This window comes from Oncorhynchus clarkii, unplaced genomic scaffold (genome assembly GCF_045791955.1).
Source record: "Oncorhynchus clarkii lewisi isolate Uvic-CL-2024 unplaced genomic scaffold, UVic_Ocla_1.0 unplaced_contig_4452_pilon_pilon, whole genome shotgun sequence".
Lineage (NCBI taxonomy): Eukaryota > Metazoa > Chordata > Actinopteri > Salmoniformes > Salmonidae > Oncorhynchus > Oncorhynchus clarkii.
The window spans coordinates 77785-102093 of NW_027260870.1; the positions used below are offsets into that span (position 1 = coordinate 77785).

The following is a 24309-nucleotide window of genomic DNA, read 5'->3' on the forward strand; positions in this document are numbered from 1 at the left end:
CAAATGGGGAATAAGGTTCAGTTGTTTGTTCAGGGGCAGAACGACAGATTTTTACCTCGTTAGCTCGGGGTTTCGATCCAGAAACCTTTCGGTTACTGGCCCACCGTTCTAACCACAACGTTTAGGTCCTGCTAGGATCTTCATCAGGTCCTGATGAAACATTGTCTATGAATACAGATGCGTGGTGGAGTTTGAGTGTGCCGGCTCCATTTATTTTATACCTTGCTGCATCTTCACCTTGACACGTGATAACAAAAGCTGGACTTACACTGGTGGTAAAAGGCTGTGAAACACACTGACGGGAAGGAGATGATGTCAGAGAGACTGAATACAATACTGAGCACAAAAAACAACTTTATGAAACATTAACAACAACTGACCGAGAACAAAAATAAGTTGTAGCTTAGGCCTTCGCCCCGAATAAACAGTAACACTGAAAGCCTACATCAAAAAGCCTTATTAGATTGGCTTCCCACCGTTATCAGGAACGGGATGAGTAATACAGTATGTTCAGTGGCTAGAACGTTAAGTACAGGTTGTGTGTTTTTTTTGTTCTAACGATGACACAGCCATACAAGGAAGACAGTATCTGTGCAGTGGGACGAAAGAGCCGTGACAGATAAAACTTGATCATTATTTATCTTTTATTAAACAAAATAATCACAACACAAACTATACAATGGTCACTTTGAGATTGGATTCTCTGAACAGGAAAATTAAGACTCAACAACAAGAGCAATTTGCATGTAACAGGCAAGCTGCGGTTGGTGCTCTGTCCTGTGGACTCGTACATCTTAGGGTCATACACAACATTGTGCTTTACACACCACAACTGAGGTCATAAAACACTGCACAACGGGGACAATTTAGTCTATAAAATGTAAGATCCTCAATCAGCTGTGAATGAAAACATAACCATATAACAGAACAAACATCAACTTCACCTGAACCATAGATATATGTCTATATATGGATCTGAACGTTACACTGTTGTTCAGAACCAGCAGTGTCATTCACACAACCAAGATAATGATTCAATGGATAATGAATCAAGATAATGAACATTGGTTGGTTGGTTATGATGATGGGACAATATTAACAACTGTGTAACCATTCACAGTAGACACGAGAGCTTAGGAAAATAAAACATCCAATCAAGATATTTATACATGTGTGTGTATATATATATAAATAAATAAAACAAATCTGTAATATGTACAACATATTTTTCACGTTTTAAAATGTACAAAATTAACAGGGTGATACCACAGCGAACTGAGGATGTAGTATTTACAGAAACATACAAACTATATACATATTCTCAAAAATAATAATTAGTATCGTCATATCATACCAGGATGTCATTCAACATCATTCACCATAATTTATTTTGTCAGCTTTCCACCTCAATAAAAAAATCAAACGGTAGGTGTTTTCTTCATGGCTTAACTCTTTAGAACAGTGAGCAGCATACAGACATAAACCAGTGGCCTTTAGTTGGCCTTCAACTAGCCTTCAGCTACTGGCCTTCAACTAGCCTTCAGCTGCTGGTCTTCAACTAGCCTTCAGCTACTGGTCTTCAACTAGCCTTCAGCTACTGGTCTTCAACTAGCCTTCAGCTGCTGGTCTTCAACTAGCCTTCAGCTGCTGGCCTTCAACTAGCCTTCAGCTGCTGGCCTTCAACTAGCCTTCAGCTGCTGGTCTTCAACTAGCCTTCAGCTGCTGGTCTTCAACTAGCCTTCAGCTGCTGGCCTTCAACTAGCCTTCAGCTGCTGGCCTTCAACTAGCCTTCAGCTGCTGGTCTTCAACTAGCCTTCAGCTGCTGGCCTTCAACTAGCCTTCAGCTGCTGGCCTTCAACTAGCCTTCAGCTGCTGGTCTTCAACTAGCCTTCAGCTGCTGGTCTTCAACTAGCCTTCAGCTGCTGGCCTTCAACTAGCCTTCAGCTGCTGGCCTTCAACTAGCCTTCAGCTGCTGGCCTTCAACTAGCATTCAGCTGCTGGCCTTCAACTAGCCTTCAGGTGCTGGACTTCAACTAGCCTTCAGCTGCTGGACTTCAACTAGCCTTCAGCTGCTGGCCTTCAACTAGCCTTCAGCTGCTGGCCTTCAACTAGCCTTCAGCTGCTGGCCTTCAACTAGCCTTCAGCTGCTGGCCTTCAACTAGCCTTCAGCTGCCATCTTTAAAATTGGCCACAAAAACAATGCTCATCGATTTATTGATTTGGATGTAACTTGTTGATGCACAAATTGGAATATATCGAAAATGCACAAGGCGTGTAAAGCCATAACCAGATAGAAGGCAATAAGGCAACAACTCAACTCACTAACTTGTGTAAGGCAACAGTTGACAGGGGCTATAAGATCATATTTACCAAGAGACAATGTCTGCTGCACGTGCCAAGGCAAGAGAACTATCATGTCAGCTATAGTTGACTGTAGTGAAAGGAGGTCATAAGGCATTTGGGCTCTTCTAGACACTGTATACCACATACCGTAAGAACATGTATGTCACTAGACATTACACACATTGCTAGAGTGAGTATAGAAATGCTTGCATTGATGATGGCAAAGGCACCAATATGGAAAGAGACCAATGACAACTCAAAAGTTTCAGCTCTGATTAGTGCCGACAACTCACACGTTTCAGCTCAGAGTAGGGCCGACAACTCACACGTTTCAGCTCAGAGTAGGGCCGACAACTCACACGTTTCAGCTCAGAGTAGGGCCGACAACTCACACGTTTCAGCTCAGAGTAGGGCCGACAACTCACACGTTTCAGCTCAGAGTAGGGCCGACAACTCGCACGTTTCAGCTCAGAGTAGTGTCACACCATAGTTCAATGTCCCCCCTGGGAAAGTCTCCACTTTAAGATGTGGAGATGTTTGGTGCTAAGTGACTAGGCACGTGCTCGTGTCAATGTCAGATGGCAAGGCCATCCAGAGGTCTCAATGTCCATTGTTAAGTACACCATAAACATACAAACTAGGTACTGTTTTCAACCTTCAAAAGATATGACAAGACAGCTTTTTGACTGCAGCCTGTTTTAAACCCACAATCTTCAACACATCCTTCATGTCGTGCTAATTGTGTTTTCTAGTGCTTTCGTCAGGCTGACAAAGGAAGTGGGATCCAACTGAACTCAAGAATCAAATGGGTTGGAAGTGTAGGACGTCTTCTGTACAGTGCTATGCACAATCTTATGCAACATTAGAACAAAAGTTTGCCTATTTTACAGTAAGTAGCCAAATGTACACTCATTTACAAAAGAGCTGCTAAGTGATATGTAACAAAAACAAACAAAGTTGAAGCTGTGTTAGATGGTTGTCATTTTGAACTTCCTTGTGTCAAAGAGCCGAGGTCCAGGACCTAGCCTGGTACCAAATCTGTACATTATGTGCTTAGACATTTATTCTTCTCTCTGACGAGGAGTTAGCCTAAAATACATAAATTTGGGACCAGGCCACCTAGGTAAGAACTCTTACATTATGAAAGAACGGACGACTACAGTCCAACTGTGCATTTACTGTGTCTTTCATTTTCAAGTCCTTCCGATGTTTGACAAAATGGCCCCCAGATGTTTTTTTCTCTTCAGGGTTGTGTTCGAGACCACAACGCTACCAAGTCATTTTCTGTGTGATTCCGTTTGTATATGTTTCTTCTTCTTCCATTCCTTTTTTTGGGGGTGGGTTTCCATGGCAACCAAGTTATTCTTTCTGAGTTTCTTTTTTCCTTCTTCTTCGTCTTGGATGGAAGCACAGTGTTGAGGTCGGAACGGAATCTTCGGAACAGGAAGCCAGAAACTTAGGTCATCGAGATGAGGTCATCATCATAGGATTGGAAAGGACGTGTCAGTAGCATTAGGGTTAAAATGACCTCCATCGGGTTTATGCTTGTCACTTTTTCAAACAAAAATCTCTCTTTAAATACAATTCTTCATATCCACTTGTTCTTCTTCTTCTACTAGTCATGCCAGGTCTTCTTCCAGGCTCACCATCTGTCTCTGTGAGGGGAGACAGAAAATAACCATAAACACAAAGTCACACAACACTGAAAACCACTACATGCAGTATTTCATAGGTTATACCATAATCAACGGTCACATGCTTTCTATTAGCCACTGCAGAACACCTGCAGGATTGGGGTCAAGTGCATTGCAACTCCACATAGGAAAACAATGGGCAATTCATCCCATTATTTCACTTAATCGAAATGGAATTGATCTTAACACAGTATGAGAATTTAAATGGAATGAACTCTAACCCTGGTGACACGTGTAGTCTACATAAGTAATAAGACAGTGACTGGGTTGCTTGGTGGGTTGCTAGGTGACAGTACCTGTGGGTAGGTGTATCCGTCCTGGCTGTGGTTTCTACAGATGTGCAACTCATCCTCTGTGGTCTTCTGGTACACGGGGTTGTCAAAGTGGATGGTGTTGGTGTTCTTCAGCCTCCAGTGTCTCCATAGCAACACTGCACCAAACAGCACCAGGCACATCATCACTGGAGAGAGGAGATAGTGGGTCAAAAGTTCAGTTCTTGTTGTTGTTGTTGATAAAGTATGGTAGGTAAAGCCAGTTTAACTTTTACAATGATATGTGTTTTACTGAGTGTACAAAACATTAGAAACACCTTCCTAATATTGAGTTACACCCCCCTTTGCCCTCAGAACAGCCTCAATTTGTCGGGCATTGACCCTACAAGGTGTCGAAAGCGTTCCACAGGGAGGCTGGCCCATGTTGACTCTAATGCTTCCCACAGTTGTGTCAACTTGGCTGGGTGTCCTTTGGTTGGTGGACCATTCTTGATACACACGGAAAACGGTTCAGAGTCAAACACCCAGCAGCGTTGTAGTTCTTAACACACTCAAACCGGTGCACCTGGCACCTACTACCATACCCTGTTCAAAGCACTTAAACATTTGTCTTGCCCATTCACCCTCTGAATGGCACACGTAGACAATCCATGTGTCAAATGTCTCAAGGCTTGTCTCCTCCCCTTCATCTACACTGATTGAAGTGGATTTAACACATAACATAAATAAGGGATCATAGCGTTCACCTGGTCAGTCTCATGGAAAGAGCAGGTGTTCCTAATGTTTTGTACACTCAGTGTATATCAACACGTAAGTCAATACATAAACAGAGAGTAGGTTACTACAGTACTACTGTATTTATCAGTGCACTAGACATTATGCTGATACTACAAGGTAAAATACTCACTGATAGGTAAGACAATGTAGAGCACAGTATGGTGTGATGCCTCTTTGGGCATGGCAACATAGCCACTTTGACCTGTGACCGCCGTTTCCTGTGGACTGTGAGTGGTCGAGGACCTATCAGGGTCCTGAGGCTGGGCCCGGCGGGCGGAGGAGGTAGTTGTGGTAGTTGTAGTTGTGGTGGAAGTGGGGCCAGCTGGCTGTTTGGTTGGGGCCCTGGTAGGGATGGGAGCTGCAGTTTTGGGAGTGGTGGAGGGAGCGGTAGTTGTTGGAGCTGTTGAGATAAGAGACGGGGTTAAAGGTCACCAAAGGTTAGAGGTTAGACACACAAGAACGTGTCAGTTAGTTTGAGAAAAGGTTCAATGACCATGAACAGTGAGTATGAGGATAAACACTAACACTTTGACATCCATTGGCTTTTGAACTAGCTTTTAACTACAAAATATTTGGTCTTAAACAGATTTTAATGATGAAAATAAGAATAACATTCCACCCATGAGGTGGGCGATCTGGTCATTTGACTGCAGGAAAGGGGTATAAAGGGCAGTAGTTGCACCTTCTCCTCTAAAGTTCCATAGGGTTCCACAGAGGAAAACACATACCTGCCACACACTTCCTCATGTCCAGGCCGAGGGTCATGTGATCAGGACAGGCACAGGTGTATTTGGGGGAGTGTTGGTTGATCTGGGGAGCAGGTAGACATAGGAACTCACAACCTCCATTCACAAAGTTTTTCTCTGTGCACCAGTTCTTTCCTATAGGAGAGAGAGAGAGAAGCGTGAGAGTGAGTGTTAGACCACCTGATTCAGCTTTTAAAGTTAATTACAGTTATTCATGTAAGATTTGTTATGTTTTTAAAAAGCGTGCGTTGCCATACCGATGGGCTGCTTGAGGTTGTGGTATACAATGATGTCCTCTGGCTGCATCAGGTCCTCCGCCAGTACAGTGATGTCATTTCCTGTCAGGCGGTTGGCGCTCATGACCGCTCTGTCGCCCATGTCGGTCCAGAATACTTTCTCCTGTGAAACAAATGAGAGAAACCAGAAAAAAGAGAGACAGGAAGAAAAACTAGGTTAACCAACTGTACATAGTCAGTACATACAGTACTTAATGTTAACCAACTGTACATAGTCAGTACATACAGTACACAAAGTTAACCAACTGTACATAGTCAGTACATAGTCAGTACATACAGTACTTAATGTTAACCAACTGTACATAGTCAGTACATACAGTACACAAAGTTAACCAACTGCACATAGTCAGTACATACAGTACTTAATGTTAACCAACTGTACATAGTCAGTACATACAGTACACAAAGTTAACAAACTGTACATAGTCAGTACATACAGTACTTAGTTAACCAACTGTACATAGTCAGTACATACAGTACACAAAGTTAACCAACAGTCCATAGTCAGTACATAGTCAGTGCATACAGTACAAAAAGTTAACCAACTGTGCATAGTCAGTACATACAGTACAAAGTTAACCAACTGTATATAGTCAGTACATACAGTACACAAAGTTAACCAACTGTACATAGTCAGTACATACAGTACTTAAAGTTAACCAACTGTACATAGTCAGTACATAGTCAGTACATACAGTACTTAAAGTTAACCAACTGTACATAGTCAGTGCATAGTCAGTACATACAGTACTTAAAGTTAACCAACTGTACATAGTCAGTACATACAGTACTTAAAGTTAACCAACTGTACATAGTCAGTGCATAGTCAGTACATATAGTACTTAAAGTTAACCAACTGTACATAGTCAGTACATACAGTACACAAAGTTAACCAACTGTACATAGTCAGTACATACAGTACTCACAAAGTTAACCAACTGTACATAGTCAGTACATACTGTACACAAAGTTAACCAACTGTACATAGTCAATACATACAGTACTTAATGTTAACCAACTGTACATAGTCAGTACATAGCATATCATAGTCAGTACATAGCGTACTTACAAATCCATCCACAAACAAAGACTTAATGTATCTGGTGGAAACCAACAGTTTCAGATATGGGGCTTATTAACCTCCTATGACCTGGATACTGTAAGATCAGTTTGGTCTCCATTCAGCAGCTACATGGATGGATTTCTGTAATACAGCTAAAGCTGGCTAGCTGCATGGCTAAACTCATGAACCGGGCTGGTGTATAAGACTCAACCTGGAAATACCCTTTAATTAAAGCTACCACAGCCAGGTTGGTGTGGGCTGGAGGGGGAAGACCATGGTGCTCGACCCAGGGACCTAAAGGAGGTTCTGGGGCCACAGCCAGGGTAGAGGGGGGAGACCATGGTGCTCGACCCAGGGATCTAGAGGAGGTTCTGAGGTTGGATTGTAACCATTGCCCACATGGACTGGACTCTACTGGTTCAGTTAAGTCTCCCTTTCCCTTCCTACAATTCCTCTAGGACCTGTCCATAACTATACTCCAGATGGAACTCAGGTTAGGGAGACCTTAATGTCCACATTCCATCACTATTTACCTCGAAGACGGCGAGAGAGAGGGGGTGAGCCAGCTTGTCCTCGTTGTAGATGAGTGTGTGTCGTCCTTCTCCGTTTACGCCGATGCTGGAGAGGGTGTGCATCTTAGAGTCCACCCAGTACAGACGCTGGTTAACCATGTCTGTTCCAGAGGCAGGGAGCGTTAGAGAAATCCAACTGTGTAATCATTCACTTATAAACAATGCTTCCACGCCTGATAACGAGGCAGATTATTTGAATGTAAATAATGTACACCTACAGAATGATAGAACTTCCAACAATAACACATCACAACTGTTCTGTATACGAGTATAAGAATCAAGCGAGACAGCAAATTACAATGTGCCCAATCACACATCACTATATTGCAGTGTCCAATCAGTGGACTCTTCTTACCAAGAGTGATGCCGTTAGGCCACTTGATGTTGTCTGTTACCAAGGCGACGCGGTCGGCTCCGTTCAGCCCACTCTTCTCGATCTTGGCCTCGTCGCCCCAGTCAGTCCAGTACATGAAGCTGGAAACAGACACAGTACCGTCAGTCAAAACTCCTACCTCGAACACACTTCAGCACAACATCTGGAGGTCTTTAGAGAAAATCACACACAGACACGTTGAGCTTCTGCCATGCTTCTTGTTGCGAAAGAGATCCTCACTCATTCAATTATTCCAATATGTTCGACAACAAAAGAATCCTGTCGAAGATTTATCTTTTTGGTTTTCATGGCAGTCAACGCCCTATTGAGCATGATACTGATAAACAGATCAGTAGGCTATGACCCAAACAAGGTTAATAAAATCAATCAATCAAATCCCAAGTTTCTTACTTATTGGCTGGGTCCACCACGATGCTTCTTGGTTTCTCCAGTCCTTCGCTGATCAGTGTCTTTCGCCATGTTCCGTCCGTGGTTGCCACGGAGACGGTCTGGAGCACACTGTCCGTCCAATAGATGTTACCGTGAATCCAGTCGACGGCCAGGCACTCCGGCGCCTCCATCTGGCTGTCAATCACCACGTTGTGGTGGGAGGAGTTCCCTGCCAAGTTCATGTCGGCGCTGGGGAAGGGTGCAGGACAAAATAGATGTTTGTTAACTAACAAAAACACACACACACACACACACACACACACACACACACACCTTCCGCCAGCAGGTCCTCACCTGTAGATCTTCCTGTGGTACAGGTCAGACCAGAAGATCTTGTGTCCAGGCATGTCCATGTCCAGGGCCACCACGTTCTTTAGTCTGGGGATGAGAGGGACGTACTCGCTACGGTCCAGAGTCATCTTCCTCACCTCGTGGCGGTTGGTGAACAACAGGTAGGGGACAGTACCTGGAAGACATACAATTAGATTTAGAAAGTTTTAGATTTCGACCTCAAGTCGGCCACTTTACCTAACTGTTTACATCACATTTAGAAAGTTGTTTAATAATGAGGCCTCAGAGAAGCTACCGAAACTTCTTCTTTGCTTTGATTCGTTCAGACTATATCAGAATTGCTCCCAAGGCTCTGTTCATATATCCACACTAGCAAGCAATCTGTCAAGCATCCATTCTAAGTGGTATGCTGGGGTGGCTGTCGGAATGTAGCTTAGCTAGTGTGTCCCTCCATCTCACACGTACCTGTGGCAGCCTTGCAGGTCTTGGTCTTGGGGTCCAGTCCATAGCCCTCCTCACACTCACACTTGTAACTTCCCAGGATGTTCACACAGATCTGGGTACAGGTGTCTGAGTCAGCACACTCATCAATGTCTACAGGAGGAGGAAAACAGAGTTAGAGGTCAGAAGATAGGGTCAGGGGTCAGTTGTGGCAATTCATAGTGTGATTTGATCCAAATCCAATGTCCTGCGATCTTATCCGGCACTCGTCACTATAGTGACTTAGAGCTCAGCCATTACATTTATTTCCGCACACCTTCACATTTCCTGTTGTCCTTCCCCAGGCGGTACCCAGCAGGACAGGAGCAATTGAAGCCAATCTTCAGGTCGGTACAGGTGTGAGAGCAACCGCCGTTATTGGTCAAACACTCGTTGTTGCCTGCAGAATCAGACCGGAAATCAGTTAGAAGAAATATATCTATCTAGAAAACTATAAGAAACAACCATCATCCTCAATGTCCATGATGACAGCCTTTTCCCTTAGGCAAGACTAAACCAGTCACCTCACTCTTTATAACCACTAACTAGTTTGGCCAGACCAGACTGGCCTGAACCACTTGGCTAGCTGTCTCCATCACATTTCCCTAGCTGGGATGTGGTCTCTCTCCTCTGTTTTCCACTGAATGGTATGTGGGTGTAAAGGGAGTTCCCTATGGGCCCAGGGTCAAAAGTAGTGGGCGAAACAGGGATTAGGGTGCCATTTGGGACGCAGAATATCTCTACGGTTCCAACTCACCACACTCCCTGATAGGTTCGTCGGACATGTCTCGGCAGTCTTTCTTCCCGTTGCACACCTTGTCCACGGTGATGCACTCCCCACTCTTACACCTGAAGTTATTCGGGCCCTCACACGCATCCACTGGGGGGAGAATAAGAAAGAGGAGAATATTATTAGACATGTAGTACAGCTATAGGGACAGTGTGTGTGTGTGTGTGTGTGTGTGTCCATTAGGGCTGAGCCTCACCGCTCTTGCAGTCAATCTCATCACTCAGATCCCTGCAGTCAAACTGGCGGTCACACTGACGGCTACCATGGATACAGGAGCCATCATTACACTGAAACTCATCTGGCTGGCAAGTGGGCCGACCTACCGAGAGAGAGAGAGAGACAGAGAGAGAGAGGTTAGATAAACAATACAACAAGACAGATGGACAGATAAAGAAAGAGCGATTGGGATTTTCTCTTAGGAGTCCCTTAGTTTAGTATCTGTTTATACAGTTTAGTATCTGTTCATACAGTATAGTATCTGTTCATACAGTATATCTTGGAAGATGAACATTTGTTTTTGTAAACGCTTAACTAAATAAGCATATTGCTGTCTTTGGAAAAAAAAAAATTCAGAGAGAAAGGACAGAAGTTGAGTTGAATATTGTCAAAAACCCTTCCACTCACTGCAGTTGGTTTCATCTGAATTATCCTGACAGTCCCTGCCTCCATCACAGCTCCAACTCCTATGAATACACTCCCCACTCCCACAGTGGAATTCATGTGGCCCACAGGGCTTTGTTGTCGGTTTGGTGTCCCTCCCGCCACAGTTCTGGGGCCACTCGTCTGAACCGTCGGCACAATCGGCGTCACCGTCGCAGGCCCAGAGACGCGGGACACACACAGTGTTGTTACACTGGAAGGCGTTGGGACCGCAGGTGGCGGTGGGACAGGAAGTCTCGTCAGAACCATCGGAACAGTCGTTGTCCTTGTCGCACACGAAGGAGACGGCGATGCACTGACCGTTGGCGCAGCGGAACTCGTTGTCGGTGCAGTTCTTTGCGGCTGGAGAGAGGAAGGGAGAGCGAGGGCTGGAGGGTTAGGGATATGGAAGGTTTGGGACTGGGTGACAGTATTTGTACTCTATTGTGCCTTTAGGATGTTATTATATCTGTAAATAATGTGGTTGTCACTAAAAGAATGAGAGGTTTTTGTCTAAGGGTTCAATGGGTGCAGAGTAGACACAAGGACCAGAGTCATGTGGTGATAGTACCAGTTAGTGATTACAAACTGGAGTCTTATCACATCATCATGCACTAACTACAGAGGTAATCAGTGTTGAACAGAACAGTTTGTCTTCAGTATGGTGATGAATGCAGTGTAATCAGGTATGACAACGATAGAAGAGTTGGCTACAGCATATACACTATTGGACTAGACTAGTGAATGTAAATATGTAGGATCTTAATTTGAGACAGTTTGCTTCAGAAGGAAAATAATCCTGCAGCAACCGGAAATGTGAATTATTACCAGGATTATAATTAATGGACATTTCGAGTCAAATTTCAAAGTGGAAATTACGAACTTCATAAGCCTTCTTAAACTTCAAATACACTACAAATGTTAAATGTTCTGCATTGCAGGAAAGTTCTCCTGCAACAGGGTGATCAAATTAAGATCCTACATCCGTACTGTTATCTTACCACAGCTCTTCTCATCAGCTCCATTGTCACAGTCAGCTTTGCCATCACAGTGCCACGTTCCGGAGATACACTTGTTCAGTGGGCCTCCGCAGCTGAACTCAGTGGGCAGGCAGGTCTTAGCCTCTGGAGACATAGAGAGACATGAACAGATAGAGACATTAGAGTCTGTGTGACACATCTTAGCAGTTCTATCTTATCTGAAGAGGAGGAGGACGAGGATGAGGAAGAAGAGGACGAAGGATGAGGAAGAAGAGTATGAAAAGAAAGAGGAGAGAGAAGAAGAGTAAAAGAGGAGGAAGAGTCAGTTACTCACCGCAGGCGGCTGGCAGCTCGTCAGTTCCGTCACCACAGTCATCACCTCCGTCACACACCCACCGGCTGGTGATACATTTCCCGTTGCCACACCTGAACTGACTTGTCCCACATGTATACGCAGCATCTAGGGGAAGAAAAACCCAGGATAACTGGAAATGATTGACAGACAGGACACATTTCATCTTTTATAGATCTATACTAGTGTAATTTAAAAAACAAATTGTTTTATTTATTTAACTAGGCAAGTCAGTCAAGAACAAATTCTTATTTACAATGACGGCCTATAATATACACAAGGTAGTACAAATATAATATACAAGGTAGACAGTTTAACAGAGTGTATTTGATACAGACTCAGTAAGTTTTTACAATATAGGGCAATAATTCATTATACATATTTTCTGTCATGCGACACTAGTACCACATAACATTAGGCTCACGCAGAGGATAGAATAGGTCTGTAGTAGTGACGGATGTTAACTAACATTTAACTAAGTAACTTCCCTCGGTTAGTTCATGTTCAACAACGCTCGCTGACAACAGAGGGCAGTCATCTGACGGCCATTAAGATTGGGATTATATCTTGTTGTTGGTGAGAAGAACACATCCTCTACAATGTTTTGTAGTGCCCCTCTGGGACCAGCAATTATGTGTGATAAGAGCTACAGTAGTGAGAGTCCAAAGATAAAGGAACAGGATTAGAGGTAAAAAGACTACAATATGGAGCATTTCTAAACAGGAAGTGAAGGAGTTTCCCCATGGGAGAGACTTATCTCTTATCGTTCACACACTGGAGCTACTGTATCTCATGGTCTTTCAGCAGACAGTGAGAACTTGACGGCCATTTTGTTATGCACTCAAGACTGTTGCTTGGCAACTACTGTTTGTGCGTTTCTCATGTAAACCTTCAAATGAAGGAAATTAGTGTAGGACAAGATGTTGCCGAAATAGAACACACACAAGTGTCAACTCACACGCACACACCATTGCCCCACATATACAGCATCCGGTAAGGGAAAGTTAAACAACTTATAGACCTACTGTACAGACTTGAGCAAGGAAATACATTTTTTTACTCACTTAGTTTCTGCCAGTAGGCCTATGAATGAATACCACGTTACTGTTTGACTAGCCTATTCAACAGTGAAATGAGATTTAACCCCAAAACGGCCCAGTTTATTTTGGGTTGCTGAGGTCACAACCTCATTGAACTCATCTGACCAATCAAAGTGAAGATGTCTTCAACAAGGACGTGAGAGCCATCAGGTAAAGCTAGCATGGAGCCTTCAATATTCTGCAAGGTCTCGGTCACTAAGTCAGTTTATCTCCCTCCACTGTCAAATTCCACTGTGCCTGAGGCAACAGAGTATGAGTCAGAGCCTGAGGCTGTCTCTTTAAGACAATGGAAGGGGGGAGGAGTCATAATCACACCACCAGCTGCTGATTGGCCCTTGAGGAACATTCCTCAAAATACTCATAACAAGAGCACTAGTGAGAGCAACAGGGGGAGGTGGGGCACAACCGGACACAACACCAGGAATTTTCTGAACTCAAGCTGTCAATTGTTGACACTTGTAGTAGTAACCGCGGCTACACCAGCATGACTCAAGTCGTAAAGTCGGTTGCTACACAGAGAGTTAGTGAAGTAGATTCAGAAGATAGAGGTTGCTTGCTCCGTCTATTGGCATGTGATGTCACCAATGCTCACACCTTCATGTGTGACTTCATGTGGGACTGTAATATCATAAGACGATCTTGTATTGAGAAATGTTGGCCTGACTTGATCAATCAGGGCTTTTCATGGGAAAAAACGACTGCTGAACCCCTCGCCTCAAATGCTTAATTACACAGGCACTGTAACCGCCAAGACTGTGGCTATGTTTCCAGCGAACCCAACACACACACAGTCCCACACACACACACACACACAGTCCCCCACACACACACAGTCCCACCCCACACACAGTGCCACACACACACACACACACACACAGTCGCACACACACACAGTCACTACCAGATGTGGAGGTTCCAGGAATAGTTTCCCCCCATCCTATTCCAGCTGTTCTTGGAGAGAGTGGTGATACATTTACGAGGCCGGCTGACTGTTAGCTCGCCCTGAGACTTATACAGTCTCTCAAGTGAAAACGGAGACGTTACTTGGCCCCGACACGCACTCTGCCTCTCTCTCTCTTTCCATGATCCTCTCTGTCTCCCCTCCCCCTTTCTCTCTCTCTGTCTCTCCCCTCTCCTCTCTCCTCTCATCTCCTCTCTCCCCTATTTCTCTGTCTGTGTTTTAATTTTCTCTCCTGCTAATCTTCTGTCCCATCATCTACAAATGGGTCACAAGCCTCTCAAGCTGCATACTGTGTTCTCTCTACCATTCTCTCTCTGGGTCACAAGACGCTCAACCTCCAGCAGTATAGCCCACTGTACTCTCTCAACAGGCATCTGTGTGTACAGTATGTTAGACTGTACGTCACAACTATGTCTACCATTCTCTCTCTGGGTCACAAATCTCCCTTTACAAGCATACTGTACTGCACTCTCTCTTTGTAGCCTATACGATTAGATATACATTGTGTAATAGAGGACTTGTACTGCATTCAACTTAGTCTCTAATTGAAATGCAGTGGGTGAGAGTTATTTTCCCAGGATGTTGTAAGTCATTTATCTTAAAAAATAAAATAAAAAAGCCCAGCAGTTCTGAATGGAAATCTCTTTCCATTGACTAGCTTTGAATGTGAGACGTTATCAACGAAAGAGGCCAAGTCTAGCTTACGTTTGAACCCAAAACCATCTGGCTGGAAAGGTTGGGCCACGCCATAGCTATACATAGCCCTCTCGCCCAGTGTGGGCGTGTCGTGACATCAGAGTGTATTTGTGGGCGTGTCGTGCGTATCATTGATCGATAACTAAGCCATGCACTTTGCGTAGTAACCAAGCACAGAAGACGGAGGAAGTTTGTTTGTGGCACACTATTCAGGTTACAGTTAATTATTATTAAACAAACATAATCATAAAATAGAAGTTTGGTTCCTGTCTACTTAACTTCCTTATGGGCCCACTTAATGCAGTCCGCCTACTGTCTGTACGGTTACTGTGCAGTGAGTCACCATATGGGCATTTCATTTGTCTTTGAGGTTGTGACTAAACTAAATCAAGATAACAAATATGGGGTGATTTCTCTGACGCGTTTCCTTGAGGGATAATAGTTATATTGTATTGCATTGGTTTTCTTCACAATTACTCCAGAAAATAATTGTCTTGGGGAATTTACTTCAGACAAAGTGAGTGGGAAAATCCTGTTGTATTTCGAGTTTAACGTTACTTTAAAAAATCTACACAGTTTTACCAGCAGGGTACTTTTCATTAGTTACAATAGATCACATTCAAACTGCAAGCTCTGCATGCAGCCTGTAAACTATTGCATAATAATCTCAGATTCTAAGAACCAAAAAGCCATTATAAGCAACCTTCCTTATTCACCAATCAGCACATTCTTATGTGTCTCTGCCTGCCTGCCTGCCCGCCCGCATGTCTGTCCGCCAGCCCGCATGTCTGTCCGCCAGCCCGCATGTCTGTCCGCCCGCCCGCATGTCTGTCCGCCCGCCCGCATGTCTGTCCGCCCGCCCGCATGTCTGTCCGCCCGCCCGCATGTCTGTCCGCCCGCCCGCATGTCTGTCTTGCAAATGGAATTACCGGCAAGTCACCTGATTCGCATTTTCCTTCCTATGCCTGATGCCATCCCCACACAATTTGACCCACGGGGGAGGAGAGGGAGAGACAAATAGACAGAGCGAGGGAGAGACAAATAGACAGAGCGAGGCAGAGACAAATAGACAGAGCGAGGCAGAGACAAATAGACAGAGCGAGGCAGAGACAAATAGACAGAGCGAGGCAGAGACAAATAGACAGAGTGAGGCAGAGACTAGTGATGAGGGGGTTGACTCATAACCCGCAGTCCCACAGTTATATCCGCGGGGCGGACGGGTTCATGGTCATTAAATATTGGAGGATGTGTGTGGCAGACGGGTTCATGGTCATTAAATATTGGCGGATGTGTGTGGCAGACGGGTTCATGGTCATTAAATATTGGAGGATGTGTGTGGCAGACGGGTTCATGGTCATTAAATATTGGCGGATGTGTGTGGCAGGCAGGTTCATGGTCATTAAATATTGGCGGATGTGTGTGGCAGACGGGTTCATGGTCATTAAATATTGGCGGATGTGTGTGGCAGACGGGTTCATGGTCATTAAATATTGGCGGATGTGTGTGGCAGACGGGTTCATGGTCATTAAATATTGGCGGATGTGTGTGGCAGACGGGTTCATGGTCATTAAATATTGGCGGATGTGTGTGGCAGGCAGGTTAAATAAAGAGAAATAATACCTTCAAAATATCCATCAATGTAGAATTCTAGTTTCTATCAACAGGCTTCTTGGGCTTCTTATTTTATTATTGTAGGCTATCTGGCATTAGTACAGAAGGCTAAGCTTTCGGGCCTAGCTGCACTCCAAATAGCCTACACAGCCAATCGCCAAATGCTTTCGGGAAACAGGCAGAAAAAGTTAAGGACATGGTTGAAATTTCATTCAATAAGACAAAAGCTGCAAAAGGAGAGTTGAAAATAAAGAGAAGGGAGGGCCTGAAAATAAATGTTTGGGACAGATGTGGTGAAAGAGGAGGATAGCAGTGCTGGCTATGTTCTGTGTGATTGTGAGACACTATACACATTTGACCGTCACAAGACGGGACTTAAAATAAGCCTATGTCAAGGGAACTGTAGCCTACTGTTCAGATGGGTTAAATGGAAACTGAAATCTGGACACTGACTGTAGGTCTATAACCTCTCACACAGCCTTAATAATAACTCCAGCAGAATGTAGCCTTTCTTGCAGGTCAATTATAAACCAAATGTAGGCTAAACTTAGACTTGGGAACAGGAGTGGAGACATATGATTTGTTGAGAATGCATTGCTCCGTTAGATACCGTCTGTAGAGGTGCTGTCCTTATCATACAATCTGATAGTATTTCAATCTTTTTTGACTCCTGAACAGGTAATCAAATGGCTACCCAGACTATTTGCATTGTGTGCCCCCCCTCCTTTACACTGCCGCTACTCTCTGTTTATCATATATGCACAGTCACTTTAACTATACATTCATGTACATATGTACATACTACCTCAATTGGCCCGACTAACCAGTGCTCCCGCACATTGGCTAACCGGGCTGTCTATCTGCATTGTGTCCTGCCACCCGCCAACCCCTCTTTTATGCTACTGTTACTCTCTGTTCATCATATATGCATAGTCACTTTAACCATTTCTACATGTACATACTACCTCAATCAGCCTGACTAACCGGTGTCTGTATGTAGCCTCGCTACTTTTATAGCCTCGCCACTGTATGTAGCCTCGCTACTTTTATAGCCTCGCTACTTTTATAGCCTCGCCACTGTTTTTCACTGTCTTTTTACTGTTGTTTTATTTCTTCATCTACCCATTGTTCACCTAATACCTTTTTTGCACTGTTGGTTAGAGCCTGTAAGTTAGAATTTCACTGTAAGGTCTACATCTGTTGTATTCAGCGCACGTGACAAATAAACTTTGATTTGATTTGAACGACATAAGATTTCAGTTGGGCTTCGATGCACATTTTATCAGAAACACGTTGGGTCCGGTCGTTTTCACAGCTTTCTTTTTCCTTACAACTGGTCAAACTGATGTCAAAAAATCTTCTGCCGTCTTTGACTGTAGCTTATAGGGCATTTTCCATTTTGTGTGGGTTAGGGTTGGGTGTGGGCCTCAGAATTACAATGGATCTGGCGGTTGTGGATGGCTTATTAGCAATTGCGGGCGGGTGTTGGTGAATAAACAGCTGACCCACGCACCTTTAGCAGAGACACACAGCTGACCACAGCTGCCATCCGGACAGGGCCTTAATGTAGTTAGGTGCTTGTTGGATGCGGCCAATTTCCCGTAAGGACCTATCCACTGCTACTGGCTCACTGTTAAATACAGGAAGCCCTATTGGCAGACAGACTGAGCTCACTTCTTGTAATGTACGCCTACTGTCTTCAAAAGGTTAGCATCATGACCAAGTTACACCACGACCTGAATAGACCTTCATATGGCTGCCTACATACAACGGAAATCACCTTGATCTAGCCGTGCTGCTGAGCGAGGAGAGGCAGAGCGAGAGAGATAGAAAGAGACAGTGAAGGAGAGAGAAAAAGAGAGGAAGTTAGAGGGACAGAAAGAGAGAGCGGGAGAAAAGAGAGAGAGAGAAAAAGAGAGTGAGAAACATTTTATAGAGAGAGTCCCCACCTCCCAATCTCCATCAGGTTCTATTAATAAACACTGCCTGCCTGCTTGATGACAACTTGACCATGTAAGGTCCTTCAACACTGATGCTACAGATGGAAGAGAAAGAACGTGCTCACTAACACCAGCCCCTAGTCTGCAATGGACTTTCCAATAGCCCCAAATGTCCTCCATGTAACCTGTTATATATTTGAACTGGAAAGCTGCAGCCTGCCTGGTGTTCAACCTTCTCAAGTTCTCCCATGTCACCCCTTCTCCTCCGCACACTCCACACTGGCTTCCAGTCCACTCCACACTGGCTTCCAGTCCACTCCACACTGGCTTCCAGTCCACTCCACACTGGCTTCCAGTCCACTCCACACTGGCTTCCAGTCGACGCTCGCATCCACTACAAGACCATGGTACTTTCCTACGGAGCAGCAAGAGGAACTGCCCCTCCCAACCTTCAGGCTATGCTCAAACCCTACACCCCAACCCGAGTACTCTGTTCTGCCACCTCTGGTCTCTTGGCCCTCCCAACCCTACAAGAGGGCAGCTCCTTCACCGCCCAGTCAAAGCTCTTCTGTGTCCTGTCACCCCAATGGTGGAACCATCTTCCCTCTGAAGCTAGGACATCAGAGTCCCCGCCCATCTTCAGAAAACCATCTGAAACCCTACCTCTTCAAAGAGTATCTTAAGTAATCCAACAACACTAGCACGTAACTCCTCCTCCGCCTTACTAGCTCTGACTTTGCTGATAGCTCCTTTTATTGAAGAAAAACGTACTTACTATGACTGAGATTTGTGGTTGTCCCACCTAGCTATCTTAAGATGAATGAATCCAACTGTAAGTCACTCTGGACAAGAGTGTCTGCTAAATTACTAGAATGTCAATGTAAAACTAGAGCTGAAAGACTATATTGTTTAGCAGCAACACCAACCGTCTCTGCAGCTTTAGTTGAAGTGTATGAAAGGCTACACTGGATGACAACAGGAGGACGGTCCATATAGGTCAAAGGTGAGGCTAATATTGGAGTCCTCATCAACGCCCTTGTCATTGTGTGTGACAGGCTTGTTTATTTTAAGTTAGTTTGCCTATGCATTTCTGCTTGTTTTGGCAAACACACACCCACGGCGAGAAAAGTGTTTGTATGTAAACACAAATCTTGCCAAAGGTCAGGGCTTGGTCTTTCCATTGCCACAGATTAATTTAGAACTAGATGACATGTGCACTGATGGTCATCTGTCAAGATGCTAAACCAACAGAACTCAGTCTGTACTAGTTCAGCTAACTGCATTTTTGGTTTAAACTCGTTCATCCAACTGCATTCGGCTTATACTAGTTAATCTAACTGCACTTGGTTTATACTAGTTAATCTAACTGCACTTGGTTTATACTAGTTAATCTAACTGCACTTGTCTTATACTAGTTCATCCAATTCCACTTGGACCTTCATTGTGAGGTTATTAAGGGTGTTTTTGCATGCCACTGGTGACTGATTGAGAGATCTGGTGTGTTAGGAGAATGTACATCATGCGATGCCTATCAGATGCTCTTGGGGCTGCATGATTCATATGGGGATTATTCTAGAATCTATTCTATTCTAGAACCACTGATGCAACTCTACAGGGATTTTCCCATTATTCTCCATGGTGTCAACTAATACAGCCCCTTGGGGCTCCACAAATACAGTAACGGCAGACCTACTGTTGGGGCCCCACATATACAGTAACAGCAGACCTACTGTTGGGGCCCCACATATACAGTAACAGCAGACCTACTGCTGGGGCCCCACACATACAGTAACAGCAGACCTACTGCTGGGGCCCCACACATACAGTAACAGCAGACCTACTGCTGGGGCCCCACACATACAGTAACAGCAGACCTACTGCTAGGGCCCCACACATACAGTAACAGCAGACCTACTGTTGGGGCTCCACACATAAAGTAACGGCAGATCTACTGTTGGGGCCCCATATATACAGTAACAGCAGACCTACAGTACTGCTGAGGTCCCACACATACAGTAACGGCAGACCTACTGTTGGGGCCCCACACATACAATAACAGCAGACCTACTGCTGGCGCCCCACACATACAGTAACAGCAGACCTACTGCTGGGGCCCCACACATACAGTAACACTAGACCTACTGCTGGGGCCCCACACATACAGTAACGGCAGACCTACTGTTGGGGCCCCACACATACAGTAACGGCAGACCTACTGTTGGGGCTCCACACATACAGTAACGGCAGATCTACTGTTGGGGCCCCATATATACAGTAACAGCAGACCTACAGTACTGCTGAGGTCCCACATATACAGTAACAGCAGACCTACTGCTGGGGCCCCACACATACAGTAACAGCAGACCTACAGTACTGCTGGGGCCCCACACATACAGTAACAGCAGACCTACAGTACTGCTGGGGCCCCACACATACAGTAATAGCAGACCTACAGTACTGCTGGGGCCCCACACATACAGTAACAGCAGACCTACAGTACTTCTGGGGCCCCACACATACAGTAATAGCAGACCTACAGTACTGCTGGGGCCCCACACATACAGTAACAGCTGACCTACTGTTGGGGGCCCCACACACACACACACACACACGGACATACACACTCTGCACATGTCAGCAGCAGATTTAATCGCTACATTAATGAATACCTTGAACTATAAACATTGGATGGAAGTTCTAATCTTCAAATCCCTGGGAGCAGGAGTTAGTCTGCATCGCAAATGGCATAGTCCCATAGGGCTCTGGTCAAAAGTAGTGCACTTTAAAGGAAATATGTTGCCATTTGGGATGCAACCTTAAAGATTGAGGGATAACAGTAGAACGGGGTAGCAGAATGTAGCCACAACTAGACTAATACACAACACAATATTAACCTAGAGGCCGGTAAGTTCACCCTTAGCCTACCTACTGAAACCAATAAGGAATTTGCCTCGACTGCTGTTAATGCATTGCAATACAATACAATGTAATACATTGTAATAATGTTAGCAAATAAGTTAATGGACATGTGAGTTGTGTGATAGTGTGTTTAGTTCCTACTGTGGGTTGCTGGTTGGGGGCCACAGAAGTAAAGGTGAAGGAAGTTGGTGGATTTTTATCATATCAAGACATCTAAAGAAGGAAGCAGACTTTGCTTGAGGTGATAAACATATCCTCATAACATGCATCTATTAATAAGCCTATTACATTTCATTGTTGATGACAAAAGCTATGATTTTAAATGCCAATTGAGAATGTATTTTGACATTAAGCTACATCTAACCTACAAATGCATAAAATTAGTGATCAAGAAGGTCTGCAACAATCAGAATTTTGTAGCAAAATAGTCTATCCTTCAGGTGTAAAATAAAACCAAGTTCTATTTCCTCCATATATGGCACAGAAGCTGGGCTAAATAACCTCTTGCCACACGGTATAGAAGCTGGGCTAGACGCCCTTTTGCCGCGCCCTTTCTCGGTGACAATCGTCTTTTTCCTCCAACACGTCAAGCCCACAGGTAAAACCAGACAGCTTTGACATATGGACCTACCGGATGTGACGAGCCTATTTCTCATTCGGATTGGCTCGCGGCTACATACTATTTGAAGAACAGCCAATCGACTTCCCGAGCGTAGCTTCCGTTCATACGGACGAAATAGATAAATTTGAACTTTTATAGATAACCTATAATTTTCGTTGACAATATGTTTAAGTTCATCTTTAATCGGCTTTGAAAAGGAAAATGTCTTGAAAAGCTGTTAGCACTTGACTCTCAATGTCAAGAACATGCCCCCTTCCTGCGCACTAAACCCAATTTTACAAGTTCAGCCTAGGACACGAGTGTATAAACATTGGTTTAATTGAACATTCGACTGGTATTGTAAGCACCAAAACAGAAATTAATTCAGAAAATGTCAATTTAGCCATTTATTCTATGTGAGGAGCACGGTTGCATTTGCAATTCCATGTCAGACATAAAATAAAAAGATCACTGAAATATAGGCAATTGACAACTATGTCATGTTATAAGTAATTTAAAGATGTCAAATTCCATGTCAGATTGTTTAGACCAGAGAATCCTATGGGCAAAACCCGCTCTGCACTCAGCCGGAGTCAGCCCCAAAAATACGCATCATAAGCATCTTGCATGATACAATTGACTTCACATCCTTACCTGTAGGAGCAAAACAGTGGGAAAGCAACACCAGGCAACATGCTGTCACCCCGGTGATTCCCACACGAGTCGGTAGCATCTTTACTCCTTTGGGCTTCCACGCAATTCGAAGTGTTTCTTCTTGGTCTAATATCGACCACCCGGCACGCAAAATGTTTGACAGCTAGCCTACTGAACAGCACTATTTCAACTCAACTGAGAGATGCCTCTATATATTTGTGGATGTTTCAGTCACAGCTAAAACAAACTGGGATAAACGAATGACTGTTGTTTGGGTATATAGAGAAGATTTACTGTGCGCCTGTGTCTAGGTCTAGTGCCAGGGAGAAATATTAAATTTTTTGAGTCACTTCTGACTATTTCTATGTGGTCCTACAAGTGGGCGGGATCAGCAGAGTGGTGTGATATTTGAAATTCGACATCAGCACCGCAGGGGTGGAGCTACAGCAGTCACTGACAGAGAGGAAGAGAAAGAAAGAGTCACCCAACCACAATGTTACTGTTATCATTATCTGGATGGGCTGGCTTCCCTGTCTTGCCTAGCCTGGCCCCACCTTCAATTCAATTTATTGTCATGGGAAATATATGTTAACATTGCCAAAGCAAGTGAAGTAGATACAAGTGAAATAAACTCAACTCAACAAAAAAAGAAACGTCCCTTTTTCAGGACCCTGTTTTTCAACGATACTTTGTAAAAATCAAAATAACTTCACAGATCTTTATTGTAGCTCGGGGCGGCAGGTAGCCCAGCGACTAGCCTAGGCTAGATCTTGTAACCAAAAGGTTGCAAGATCGAATCCCTGAGCTGACAAGGTAAAAATCTGTTGTTCTGCCCCTGAACAAGGCAGTTAACCCAGTGTTCCTAGGCCGTCATTGAAAATAAGAATTTGTTCTTAACTGACTTGCCTAGTTAAATAAAATAAATTGTAAAGGCTGTTTCTCACAATTAATGAACATGCACCTGTGGAACGGTCGTTAAGACACTAACAGCTTACAGACGTTAGGCAATTAAGGTCACAGTTAGGAAAACTTAGGACACTAAAGAGGCCTTTCTACTGACTCTGAAAAACACCAAAAGAAAGATGCCCAGGGTCCCTGCTCACCTCAGTGAACATGCCTTAGGCATGCTGCAAGGAGGCATGAGGACTGCTGATGTGGCCAGGGCAATAAATTGCAATGTCTGTATTGTGAGACGCCTAAGACAGCACTACAGGGAGACAGGACGGACAGCTGATCATCCTCGCAGTGGCAGACCACGTGTAACAACACCTGCACAGGATCGGTACATCCGAACATCACACCTGCGGGACAGGCACATGATGGCAACAACAACTGCCTGAGTTACACCAGGAATGCACAATCCCTCCATCAGTGCTCAGACTGCAATAGGCTGAGAGAGGCTGGACTGAGGGCTTGTAGGCCTGTTGTAAGGCAGGTCTTCACCAGACATCACTGGCAACAACGTCGCCAATGGGCACAAACCTACCGTTGCTGGACCAGACAGGACTGGTAAAAAGTGCTCTTCACTGACAAGTCGTGGTTTTGTCTCACCAGAGGTGATTGTTGGACTCACGTTTATCGTCGAAGGAATGAGCGTTACACCGAGGCCTGTACTCTGGAGCGGGATCGATTTGGAGGTAGAGGTCATGGTCATGGTCTGGGGCGGTGTGTCACAGCATCATCGGACTGAGCTTGTTGTCATTGCAGGC

General features: G+C 44.5%; 1 protein-coding gene across 1 annotated transcript; it reads right to left on the bottom strand.

The window, feature by feature from the left end:
* Window positions 1-626: 626 nt before the first annotated feature.
* LOC139402021 (low-density lipoprotein receptor-like) lies at window positions 627-22906 on the bottom strand. Its single transcript, XM_071146068.1, has 17 exons — window positions 22601-22906; window positions 12101-12226; window positions 11788-11910; window positions 10772-11149; window positions 10344-10466; window positions 10115-10237; window positions 9635-9757; window positions 9343-9471; window positions 8881-9052; window positions 8548-8775; window positions 8119-8237; window positions 7725-7864; window positions 6090-6231; window positions 5815-5967; window positions 5217-5486; window positions 4334-4497; window positions 627-3998 (listed from the first exon to the last, which is right to left on the bottom strand). Exons 1-17 carry the CDS (start codon window positions 22677-22679, stop codon window positions 3963-3965), a joined length of 2628 nt encoding a protein of 875 aa, XP_071002169.1. The 5' UTR covers window positions 22680-22906; the 3' UTR covers window positions 627-3962.
* Between the last annotated feature and the right edge of the window lie 1403 nt (window positions 22907-24309).